Consider the following 13,564-nt stretch of genomic DNA (forward strand, 5'->3'; position numbering starts at 1 on the left):
GAATTAGTAAAAGTTTTACAACAGATAAATAAAATTTCCTTTCCCATATCATGGGTAACACATACAAAATACTAAGTTCAAGATATAGTATCGGAGTCTAATACTTGGATGGTATTTTTTCTCCCTTTTTGAAAAATTTTTAATTACCCAAATAACAATCAATTATGCATTCTTTTAAAAGAATAAGGCTAAAGATCCCTTTGATCCCTGTAAACCCCTCAATCCCAAACCCTGGTCCTCCTCCCTATCCCCAGAGGAAATCACTTCTCAGTATGAGGTGTTATCCTTCCAGATCTTTCTTCATAGTTTTCCCAGGGGTTCAAAGAGTTATTCTCTTTGAAACTCAAGCTTGTTTAAATGTTATTATTTCAAACATAAAAATGAGTTGCAAGTGTGATTAGAACCAAAAATATGTAGTCATTATCTTAGTGAACGTGATTCATATTTGACAACTTGTCTTTATTTAGTTTTGCAAAAAGGTTTGAAAAACAAAAGTTAAATCATGCAGGCCTCTCCACCCCAACACACCTTAACATTTCCAAAAGTTGAGCAAATGACTTATCTCGTTTGATCAATCTAGAGTTTTATAAACACTTTGAACAGTACACAATGACATAGTTGAGAAGCAGGGAAAATACACAATTTTATTAGTTTGATTACTTTGGCAATTAATGTCATGCTATGAAACTCATTTTTCATTGACTAGCATTAAGATCGTCATAACCTTCAACTTAACTTTTATCAAGGAGCCTGGGATACTGTAACAACTTGAAATTTCCAGTTGGGTAGTAATGATTATATTCAGCATGATCTTTACCAGAAAGTCAAATATATAACTTAGTTCCTCGGAATTCACATTTCTTGCATTCAACTCTCAGAAAGGAGTACAATGAAACACATTCTTATTTCTGAAAATGCGATACTTTGGGTAAACTATATTAAAATAGGCTTATCTTAAATGGAATGATATTGGTAGCTGTACTTTTATAATAATTACAGACTTTTGAAATCAAATATTGACCAAAGCGAAAGCAAGAGGACTTCAGTAAGGAGAAACAAGGTAAAAAAGTAAAGCCAAATGGTTAAAAAGAAAAAAACCAAAATCAAATTTATATTGGAAAATTGAATTTTATTTTTACTTTTTGCTGAGTCTTAGAAAGAGTTTAGATCATTATGAATAATGAAACCTTTAAATCATATCTGGCATCTAAAAAAAAGTATTACCTTTTTAGTGTTTTTTATCTGAAATAAATGTTTTCCTTCCCTGGTAAAGGTTGGATGGGATAGATGGTAAATTTCATGTATGTCATAAATACTTTTAATCCTAATAATTTACCAGTGTGTTTAGGTTATTGCATATAGTGTTTCCTAAAAATTGAGTCACTTAAACTTTTAGTTCTTTGTGAACTATCAGATACTAAGTTTTTATAGTTATCCCCTTCTATAACAGTTAAACAGAAGATCAGTTCTGATCATGAAGGTAAAATAACAGGAAACTGAGAAGATACTGACAGGAAGGATTGCTAACTCTATTACTGTACCAGTGGATGGTGCATTTCCTAAATCCTCCTTTTGTCCACTTTTTGCCTACCATAGCCCAAGGTTTGATTATTTCAATATTTGGCCTTCACAACAGCAAGGGAACCAAAGCAGGGTGGGAAGGGAAGCTATTCTGACATTCAGGACTTGTGGTTAAAAAATCCAGGGGAAAAGTTGATGACTTTGACAGAGATGGATATTAAAAAGTTTTTGGGGACTTGTTTTACTTACACTATCAGAAATTTCCATTGTTTTCAATAGTTTATCATCAATTTTACCTTCAAGGATATTGTAGGATTTGGCTGCATTGTGGCTTGCTGAAAAATGTAGAATTCTGTAATGAATGCATCTACCCCTATAGTAAACATGAATAGCTCTCTTACGGGTAGCATCACTGTTTTCTTCCCTTTTTGTGATAAATATTGAGGTGGATGGAATATTTGGAATAATAGTGTCTTTTCAGCATGAAGTAAGGCATAATGTTTAGATTGAGGCCTTTACTATTGGCCTAGTATAATACTCCGTGATGAAAGGAATATGTCTAGTAAGAATTTTCATAGATCGTTATTTAAGTCTTCAAGTAGGCCTTCTGATGGGAACTGCAGATAGGGCATCAACTAATATGGAGATTAACAGATCATTCCATAATTCTCTGCAAATATTAGATGAGTTAAAGGGAAACTTTTTTTCCCCAAGTATGAGTCAAATTCTGTAGTTGTCTTCATTTAAGAAGTTTTTTCTTCAGATTTTACATATGATCCACAGTAAGGATAGGGAGGAATTATTCAGAGCTTGCCAGCAAAGTTGGAAGGCCCAGTGGTTACAATACCTGAGGATGTAAAGTGACTAGCAGTTTGGCAGGTCATTGTGAAATTACATTAAACCAAGTAAGTTCAAGATCTTTCAACTCCAGTACACACATAATTAAAAGAAGTCTCTGAGATGTTTTGGCAGTGCTTTTATTATCAGGGCTAATTCAGTTCTGGAGGCCCTTACTGCTTTTTCAAGTTCCAGAATTTTTTGACTCAAGTTTTCTGCAAGTGAAGGTTTCTTCTGGGTTCCATAGGAGCCCCTGAGGGGCCTCAGGGATGCTGGACAACAGAGGCAACTCCTGCTTTTGTGCACAGAACTGTGCTTGGCACTGTCCCCAAGAGATCCTTGGTAATTCAGGGATGAAGAGTGCTGATTCACAGACTTTGGAAGGTGATGTATATCATTATATTTTCTTCCGAGGAAAAGCTCTGTAAGAGGATTTAGGCAAATTGGAGGAGTCTCCCAAATTGAGTATGTGTATCCAGACCTATTGCTTAAAAACGTTTTAAAGTTCCTAGTGCAGATACACTTGCAGAAATCAAAGGCTTTAAAAAGCAGTATGCAAACTAGAGCATCTCTTCACAAGAAAACATTTAAAATACCTATCTTCCTTTCATTGTAGACATTGGCAGCTACTCTTCATCCACTGACTGAAGCTTTCCACATTTCTCTGAAAGGCTTGAGGTTACTATTTTATTGCCTTTGTTTCCAATTTCAGAGGGAGAGGCAGGTTCCTCTGTTTCATAATCTTCAAAGGAGCTGAAAGAACAAAACAAAAGTGAGTTAACGATTTTTTTAAACAAGGTTTTAACATTTGGGTAGAAGTCAGTATGGCAAATTAGAGACTGAAGACTGAAGCTTGGCAAAGTACCCTCACAGTTGTTCAATGGCAATCTAAACACTGAACCACTCTGGAGGAGACAATGCTCGAACAGAAAACACATTCTTCTCCCTCTTCTTTAAAGGCCAAGTTCATGTTAAAATTTGTTGAAAGTGCACTGTATCAAGCTTTCCCTAGGGTCTTTGGTGGGAATGAGAGCATTATGGATGATGCTAGGTTAGGGAGGGTATGAGGGCCATAAAGTACAAGCTTTACATGAATGCTTTCATTGAAGTGTCTTCCATGTAGAGTGGGGAAGTTTCTCAACTCTCAAATCGCTTTATAGCTTCCATGGTTTCCAGGAAGTACATCTAGATGTGCAAGTGTGTACACAGAGCAGACTAAAGCCCATTTGAGGATTTCCTTCCATTCTTTGCAGAATTCCACTGCATATTCCCTCTGCTAACTCGCCGTTAGAGGTTACTGGTATCCCCTGAGTTCCATAATCTCCAGACTACCCCTGAGGGTGGCTTTAAGGCAGAGATGACAAAATATTTTATCTCATGGGAGTGATGGCCATTTGAAGTATTAAATTGATAAATATTCTGAGACTACAGCTGAGCCCAGAAGAACATACATGATCAGTTAGCAATGTCTGTTATAGTATTTGGCATCACCGGCTTAGCCTTGTTACCCATTGCAGGAACCTTCCGCACATCACAGAAATTTCTGGATATATAGTCCCTTTATCAAAAAGCTACCAAGGCTGGCTAGTGAGGAAAAATATGCTGAGGCAGGTATATCCAGTAGGTGGCACCTATTCAACTTTCTAAAACATTTTTGAATAGAGGGTAGAGAATGTTAAAAAAAAAAAAAAAAAAAGCCTATCTGATGTTTGGAAAACTTATCCTTGAATACTAGTTTATGATCCTATCAAAAATTATTTACACCTGGGTCATTTTGCAAAAAGACTCGATTCCATACTTAATTTCCGTTTCCATTCTTCCCCCATCTCCTTGAGGCCTTGATGTAACTGGCATATGCTGGATAAGGAGGCAGTGAGGTGGGTAACTTTGCTTTAATGGAAGTGAAGAGTTGATGGAAACTTCTCAAAGAAAAAATTCTAGCAGTGCAGTGTCAGACAATGTGACTCTTTATTTCCTGTGAGAGTGGAAGACATTTTTTCCCCCTTGGTGCCTTAACTTGCTGTCTGAGTTCTCAGTGTCTTAAACACCTCAATGCAGATCTAGGAATAAGTCTTTAAGACTTAATTCTTTAAGTCTGAACTGAAACTCATTCAGTAAATATTTGAGCTCCTGTTGCTAAGCATGAGCCAAATGCTAGGAATACAATGGTGAAAAAGACTAACCCAGCCCCTTCCTCACAGAGCTTGTAGCCTAGTGGAGGCCATCTGTGGTTAATAATGGTTAAATGGTTGAGCCTTAAAGCATGGGCTTTGGACTCAGACTCCAAAGTCAGGTCCAGTCTCAGTTCCATCACTTAATGTGACTTTGGCATGTTACTTAACCCCTCTGCGTCAGTTTCCTCAACTAATGAGACAATAAACAGCAGTACCTGTTCCTCATAAGGATTGAGTGGAGATTAGGTGAGAGGGCCTATAAATCATAAACTCTTGGAAAATTTTAGGTATTATTTTCATGATGAAGTGCTGGGGCTTACTGGAACAGGATAGTGACACCTAAGCCTGTATTGGGGAGCAGAGTCACGTTTTTTTGTATGTCACCTGTGAATAAAAATTTTACAAAAGAATACATATTTTTCCCCACTGTAGCCTCATACCTGAAGTGTGATTTCTAGCAGTTGACTTGTTCCAGTCTAGTACATAAAGATATTCCAGTGCCCTCTGAGTTGGGTATAGTGGAATGGCACCTGCATTTCTTTGGTTCTCTCAAGGCATGAAGAACAGGACTATGCACAGAGACTTGGGAGGAATCTTATGGATTGAGGGAACTCATTCAGAACCTTTTGTGAGTATCCTGGAGACTCTTCTTACTCTAACTCAGTGTTTCTCAGCAGGGAGTGATCCCCACTGCCCAAGGAGACATTTGGCAATGTCTGGAGACATATTTGATTGTCACAACTGGGTGAGTCCTCCTGGCATCAGTGGGTGGAGTCTGGGGATGTTATTGCTCAACATCCTACCACGTGCCAGACAGTGCCTCACAACAGAATTATCCAGCTTAAAATACCAGTGCTAGTGTTGAAACTCTGCTCTAACTCTTGCCCCTTCCGTGTCAGAGCATCCCAGCGTTCTGGACTAAGCTCATCTCATTTTGTACATCCCTGAGCAATCGGTCTTTCTCTTAGCTTTATCCACCACTTGTTCACCTGTGGCTTCTAAATGTACATTTCCAGCCTCAGCCTCTGTCTAAGCTGGATACCGCCGTGTATCCAACTGCCTACTGTATGGCTCTTCCAGTATGACTGCATATACAAACCTGAGCTCATCCTTTCCACACCCCTGGCTCTCTCTATTTTAGTGAATAGCACCATAATCTAAACACTCAAAGCCAGAAACCTAGTTATCCCAAGTTTCTCTTTCCTCCCCTCTTCAAATCCAGCCAGTCTCTCCTACTGCTTTCAATACCATATGGATACAGTCCTGCCTCTTCCTCTCCATTGCCATTCATTTAGTTCAGGGCACCATCCGTTCTTGCTTGAATTACTGCAATAGCTTTCTAACAGTTGGTCTTCCTGCCTTCACTCTTGTCACATACCCTTTGCTATTGCCATATAAGGCTATTTACCATGTCAGAATGGGTTATAGTCTTGATACTGGCTCCACAAGGTTGACATAGGGGAAGCCATATTGTAGAAAAGAAACCATACTGTAACTTTGAATGACCTCTGATTAACTAACCCACACATGCTCTGTGGATTTGATTGCCTCTCCCAGCTCCTATAAGTTGATAACTTTGTTCTCTTGAGTTCCTTAGGAATGTGATGACCCCTGGGCAGAAAGTCTATGCTGATAGCCATCATCAATGACAAGTGAAAGATCAGGGTATTGATCTTTGGGCATTGCTCTGGTCTTTGATACATATCCAGTAAAACAAAAGACTATCAGGAACTAAGAACAGATGGATGCTCCGACCCTGAGACTAGATATCTGCCTCCACCCAGAGATCAGATGGATGCCTCCACCCTGAGACTAGATGTCTGCCCCCATCCTGAGACCAGATGCCTCCCCCACCTGGAGACCAGCCTCTATATAACTGGCCTGTAGTCTTTGTTCTGTAAGAAGGTTCTTTTGGACGTTAGTTGCCCATTTTCCCCCTTGCTGGCAAGCCATAATAAACTGCCCTCTCTCTGCCACCATCTTGCCTCTTGATGATTGGCTTTTGTCTTGTGGTGAGCAGATCATGCTCTTTGTGTGGTAACAGTCTTGGGACCTAATGCCACTGTACGTGTTTTCAGTGGCCTGCAGTGCCCTTCCTCCTTTGGTTAACTCGTGCTCATCTTTTAATCTGAGACATCATTTAAAAGGTTCCTGATTCCCAGTGCCTGAGCTACCACCTCTCTTATTTAGCTGTCTGCAATGGCTTCCTTATTTGTCTCCCTGCTTCTATTCTTGCACCTCTACCAATCTAGCAGAGCAATCTTCAGAAAAACATAAATGGGATTACATTACTTCCTTGTTTAACTCCTTTCAATAACTTCCCTAGACCCTGCATGATCTAGGCCCCTGCTAATCTTTCCAGCCACATTTCCCTCTGTTGCCCACTATACTCCACCTACACTGACCTTTTAAAATGTCCTCAACACACTGTTTCCTGCTTCAGAGCCATTGCAACTGTTTTTCCTTCTGCCTAGAACATTTTTGCTCCCTGCGTTTTGCATAACTGTTTCCTCCTCAACCTTTAGATTCTCATCACCTCCTTAAGAAATTCTTCCCTCAGCACCCTAAGTTGCAAGCCTGTCTTCATTATTGGTTCATCCTATTTGTTTCCTTCATAATTATATAATTAAGTGTCTGTCTTCCCCACTCGACTATAAAGTGTCCATTTTGTAACTCACTAATTTCCTTGAGCTATAATATAGTGTCTGGCACTAGGTCCTTAAAATGAATTGTTGAATGAAAAGTGATGTTGTAATGCTCTTGTGAAATGATGTGTTGAGTTGTTGGGGAAGGCTGGAGTCAGTAAAATGGTGAGGGTGCAGAAGTCATCTTGAAGTCACTCAAGTCAAAACTGCAAGAGCCTTAATCTTTATCCTGTTCTCTAGGAATTCCTGAGGGAGAGAGAGTGTTAACTGATTCCTTCTAAAAGGAAGGTTTACTTGTAGGTCACTGGGATTCCTCTGGACTCAAATGAAGATTATTTTATGAGGTATTCTCTGTTAATTTAACTGGCCATTTTTGAATGAGTAGATGGGTCAGAGGATTAAAGCAGAACTCATAGGGTTCACAAACGGCTCACTAGAAATCCTAGGTTTCAAACTGAGGACAAATTTTTTAACTTAGTATTAAATATAGTATTGTTTGCATAAGGGAAAATAGTGGTTCCTGTTATTTTTGCTAGTAATATGATTGCCTTTAGAAACCTGTTGCCCTAAGGAAGTTTCCCCTTTCAGATGAGCAATTTCTGGGCAAAAGTATTAAGGCTGGTTCTGCAGATTCCTGGGATGGAAGTAGAATAACTGGAACGAGCAGAAATAATGACTGGCACATACGTGGTCTGACAAAGGATTTGTATGCAGTTTCAGGGTGTTGTCTGGGAATTGTGGTTTGATTCCAGTTTTGGGATTCTGACTATTTATAGGGGCAAAGGAATGGAGTGTTTGATTCAGGGCTTGTCTGAGGAAATCTAAGACATATGGCAGCTATAAGCATAGAATAAAATGTTTAGCTCTGTAAATTGGAGTCTATGTTTTAGAAATAGGAGTGGATGAGTTTTACCTTTATACTTTTAAATAAAAAATGGGATCCTAAGCCATTTATGTAAAATAGATTAACTGAAATACTTTGGAAGTTGGATATTTGGTTCAATGAATTTCCTTGTTGTTCCCTTCAGTGACTAGAAACTCTTTTGTTTTAACTCTTGTTAAAGTTTCCTAATATGTACCACCTACTTTCCTGCCTCAGAAAATTGACCTCACTTCATTTTTGATGGCTGAGGATTTCTTGCAGTTCCCCAGGGTCATGAGCCATCAGTTGTTAATTCTTAGTTATTCTGGACGTAGATAGTATAAAAATTTGGGTTAAATATATTCTAATTATGAACTTGAAGGGAGGGATAGGATTTCATTTGTTTTTTTCTTTTTCTTTCTTTCTTTCTTTTTTTTTTTGGTGAGGAAGATTGGCCCTGAGCTAACATCTGTGCCCATCTTCCTCTATTTTGTATGTGGGATGCTGCCACGGCATGGCTTGATGAGCGGTGCATCTGTCCATGCCCAGGATTCGAACCTGCAAACCCCAGGCCTCCAAAGCAGAGCGCGCGAACTTAACCACTATGCCACCGGGCTGGCCCCTTCATTCATTTTTATTGCCAACCACAGTGCTTGCATAGAGTAGGTACCAGTGAATATCTATTGAAATAAAATTAGGCTTTGATTTGTTTTGTTGAATGCAGAAAAAATTAAAACATTAACTTCAGTTCCATATAAAGTCTCTGTTTATTGAGCACTATAAAAAATGACTCAGAACTATTCTACTTGTAAGACTTAACTCATGCCCTGTCATTCCTTCTTTTTCTTTTCCTAAGCCTCAATATATATACATATGTACCCCCCCCCATCCATTATCCCTGCTCCTCTGCTAAATTATTCCACTTCACTGAGGACAATCAGGCTCCACACAACCTTCTACTCCAGACTTGACTCTCACTGGCTACATTCCTGGAAGGTTGCTCTGGTGGGTGTTTGGCTGGCCTTCTTTGCCTATGGTGCCTTATTTTCCAGGACCGATGGAAGTAAATGTGGAACTCTTACAAAGAATACTGCATGTAAGTTTATATTTAATATGAAGGAAAAAGCCACCTTTAAAAACATTCAGTAGAAAACAATTCTTCTAAACTAGCTAAATGTTCAGTATTAGGGAAATGGATGTGAGTCATTGCTTGAGAGAACACTCTGAAGCATTAAAAGTCATGTTTTCAAACACACTAGTAACATTAAATATCAAAAAGAAATATACCAAAGTGTAAATAATGGTTATCTCTGGATGACTGAACCAAGGGTGATTTTAATCTCTTTGTATTTTTCAATTTTTCTGCAGCAAACCTGTATTTCTCTACTAATCAGATAAAAAGACTCGCAGAATAAAAAAGAAAATTGTGTTTAATTTAGGTTAATCAAGTGTAAAGCTGTTGGTGAAATACGAGAATATCCTGTAAGAAAGTAGTTTTAAGATAATGTAAAAGACTCAACTGAAAATCTGAAGTATTAGTCAAATTGTCGGAAAAGCTTGTTTCTGATTAGTACAGGTCTCAGTTTCTTAAGATAGCAACATGGAGGACCTGTTAGCCTGCTTTGCATAATTTCTGTGAAGTTTTTAACTTACTCTATTGCAGAAACCATAAGGATGTTAATTACCAAAAAAAAAAAAAAAAAAATTTGGATCATAACCTGTTATCCTCATATAGATGACACATTTAGTTGAATAGGTTTACTTGAATAGGTTTATCTTTCTGGTTTCTCCTATGATCCATTCATTACCTTGGTAGAATTTATACAAGTGCTGTTGTATGCTGTGAGCATGTTGTGTGCTAGATGTGATGATTAACAATGTTTGCAGCCTCATACCTATGGAGACCCTTGGGCCTCTTGCACCTCACAGAAATCTGGAGTCATTACTAGGTTACTTACTGAAGGCATTACCCAAGTACCAGCCTTGAATCATTAGGACAGGCACTTGGCCCAAAGGCTACCTATGATTGTTGTTAGATGGTAAAGTAGATGGAGAATTTCAAGTTGTTTTTGGAGGGTCAAGTCACCTGGGCTCCTGCAGTTATCCTTGTAGTGAGGGTGGCTTCTGGATTATTGCTGTCTTCTGTGCCATTCAGTAAACATTTGCTGAGGATCTCCTATGTCCCTAACAGTCTGCTGGGTGCTGGGATTACAAGATGAATATAACAAGGTTCTTTGGCCCGAAGAGGCCCATGTTCTAGCAGAAAGACAAATAGCTCCATTTTTCCCAGCATTTATATGCCAGACACTGTTAGGTACATTATTTCTAATTCTCGTACTGTCCTGCTGTTCATGCAACAGATATTTACTGTGTGCTAACTGTGTGCCGTGTTCTGTGCCCTGGGAATGAAGGGAACGAGGTAGGTAGTGGAATGCTAATGTTATAGCTGATTAAATTCTAGTTCAGAGAGATTATGTAATGTGGCCAAGATCATAGAAGTGGCAGTAATACTAGCTATTGTTTATTGATTACATAGGCACTATGCCTAAAGGTGTAATACAAAGATTATATACATTGTCTTATTTAATCCTTAACACAGCTCAGTGTGGCAGGTGGTATTCTCATTGTATAGGGGATGCTGAGGCTTGAATACCTGGGATTACACAGCTAGTAAGTGATAGAGCAAGGATCTGAATTTATTGGGTTTGTCTAACTCCAAATTCTGTGCTCTTAACCATGAAGTTTTATTGCATCTCTTCTCATACAGGGATAGTAATAGTAGTAATTGCTACTATTTGTCAGGTATCTACTATATACCAGGTGTTCAAATATATTATCTTAGATTCTCACAACCACCTTGGAAGGTAGTTGCTAGTGTCTTCTGAAACTGAGCCTCAGGAGTCAGATAACCTGCCCAGCTGGTGAGTGGTGGGTAGAACCAGATCTGTCTCTGCTCTTTCCATGGTACTACAATTCTTCATCCCTTTCAATATTTGAGTCTGGTAATTTCTGTTTGACAGACTCATCCTGACTTATTTGTAATTCCTCTTGAGATGAAGCCCTGTGTGGTGTAGCCTTGGGATTCTGGGTGTGGCCTTGCTTTTGAACCATGTCAGTCAGCTATTAACTGTAAACAGGTCTTTCTTTTCCTTTGTTGACATTATAGTGCTCACTCTACAGGCTGTGGCTGTTGTAAGCCTTCTCCTCTACCCTAGGGACCTCATCACCCACATGTGTACTGTGTAGGCCTTATCTTATCTCGCATAACATGAGAAGAGTGTCCAGCAGAAGCCTCTCATATACACTGGTCGAATTTCACTACAGCTGGTCTCTGCATCTCCTCTCGTGACCCCTCACCTGTACTTCTGTCTGCATCTCTTTGCCTTTCCTCTCTCCCTCCACACACACTGGCACCTCCTCTGAGCACTACCACAACTAGAAAAAACTTTTGCTTGAGCCAATTATTTATTCTCTTCAGCTGCCATCAGTTTCTCTTTTTAGACTAACAAGTCTTGTTAAGTGTTTAGACCTGCTATCTCTATTTTCTCCTTCCTGTAAAGGAGTTTACAAAACAATATGTAATATAAATGCCATTTCTGTAACACAAATTATTTATTTGCATAGAAATGGGTAGAAGGATATACTCTTAAATGGTAAGACAGGCTGTCTCGGGGTGGTGGATTTTAGGTGAAGATTTTTGTTTATTTTCTAATTCTTCTGCAGCGAATACATATTACCTATGTAAACAGATAAAGGAGAAAAATAACTTCTTTTTCCTGTTTATTAAAGTGTATATGCTTGTTATATGAAACTTATAAATCATAAAACAGTATAAAAAGCCAGATTACTTGTAATCTCATAGCCCAGAGTTAACCACTGCTAATATTTAAGAGCCTTATCTTTTAGCATGTGTATATAGATAGACACATTTTTAATACTGAGATTATATCACAAACAATTTTGTAACCCTGATTTCTCCATGTTGTTTTTGTGCAAGCACAAAATTTAAATGTCTGCATAATATGACACACAGAGACTATGACTATTGTACATTTGTGTTGCTTTGAATTTTTTATTTTAGAATTACATGTGACCAATGCCAACTGTTTGGATAGAACAATTCTATCCAAATTTCTGATTATTTACAGTAGATACCCAGAATTAGAATTGGGAGTCGAAGGGTATAAATTCAGGCTGTTGCTACATATTGTCAAATTACTTTCCGGGGAGGTTGGGCCAATTTGCTTCTACTGGCAGTGTCTGAAAGTGCTTGTCTTACTACACAGTGAGCCTACAGCGAGGTGTTACTGCAGTGTACTTTCTCTATGAGAAAGCAGTTAAGACACTTTATTTTAATTGCATCTGTCTGTTTTCCCTGCTAAGGCAGGGATCTTATCTGTGTTCACCAATATTCAATAATGCTTAGTACATAGTAGGAATGCAAACATTTACTGAATTAATATTATCTTTAAAAAAATCTTTTAAAAAATTGCTGCCAATTTAAAAGCTGAACTTTTTTGGCTCTTGCTTTTTTAAAACCAATTTTATTTAAGGATAATTTATATACCATAGAATTCACTGATCTTAAGTGTTCAATGCATTTCAGTAAATTTTTACAATTGTGCAACCATCACCACAATCCAGTTTTGGAACACTTTCATCTCTCAATCTGCCTCTCTTCTCCCTTGTGCCTATTTGCATTCACTCTCCACTTTCATTCCCGGAACTAGGCAACTGCTGGTCTGCTTTCTAGCTCTATCATTCTGCCTTTTCTAGAAATTTCATATAAATGGAATCATATAATATGTAGTCTTTAGTGTCTGGCTTATTTCACGTAGAATGATATTTTTGAGAGATTCATCCATGTTGCACGTATTCTTTCCTTTTACTTATTGAAGTATAATTGGCATACAATAAATTGCTTATATTTAAAGTGTACAATTAATAAGTTGTGACTTTTGTATACACCTGTAAGAGCATCATAACAATCAAGATCATGACAATATCCATCCCTCCCAAATAAAGTTTCCTCATGCCCCTTTACACACTGTCCCCTTCCCCAGGTAACGACTAATTTGCTTTCTGTCATTATAGATTAGTTTGCATTTTCTAGAATTTTATATAAACGGAATCATATAAAAATGGAATATATTCTTTTTTTGTCTAGCTTCTTTCACTTGGCTTACTTATTTTGAGATTCATCCAAATAATGTGTTGCTGTGTTTATCAGTAGTTTGTTCCTTTTTTTATTGCTGAGCAGCATTCCATTATATGGATATACTATATTTTGTTTATCAATTCACAGTTTGATGGATATTTAGTTTATTTCCAGTTTGGGGCTACTATGGATAATGCTGCTATACACATTCACGTACAAGTCTTTGGGTGAATATTTCTCTTCGGTAGATTCCTAGGAGTGGAATTGCTGATTCATATGATAGAGAGTTCTTAATATATTCTGGATATGAATCCTTTATCAGGATGTTTTGGAAATATTATCTCCCAGTTTGTCTTTTCATTTTCTT

General features: G+C 38.1%; 1 protein-coding gene across 2 annotated transcripts in view; it reads right to left on the minus strand.

The window, feature by feature from the left end:
- Window positions 1–431: 431 nt before the first annotated feature.
- The window catches only part of PPP2R3A (protein phosphatase 2 regulatory subunit B''alpha), a 121,557-nt gene continuing 108,424 nt past the window's right edge, over window positions 432–13,564 (minus strand). For both annotated transcript variants that reach the window (XM_058552656.1, XM_058552666.1), the window contains exon 13: window positions 432–3,111. In XM_058552656.1, coding sequence (XP_058408639.1) covers window positions 2,985–3,111 — 127 coding nt within the window. In that variant the 3' untranslated portion in view covers window positions 432–2,984. The remainder of the gene's footprint in view (window positions 3,112–13,564) is intronic.

This window comes from Diceros bicornis, chromosome 2 (assembly GCF_020826845.1).
Source record: "Diceros bicornis minor isolate mBicDic1 chromosome 2, mDicBic1.mat.cur, whole genome shotgun sequence".
Taxonomy (NCBI): domain Eukaryota; kingdom Metazoa; phylum Chordata; class Mammalia; order Perissodactyla; family Rhinocerotidae; genus Diceros; species Diceros bicornis.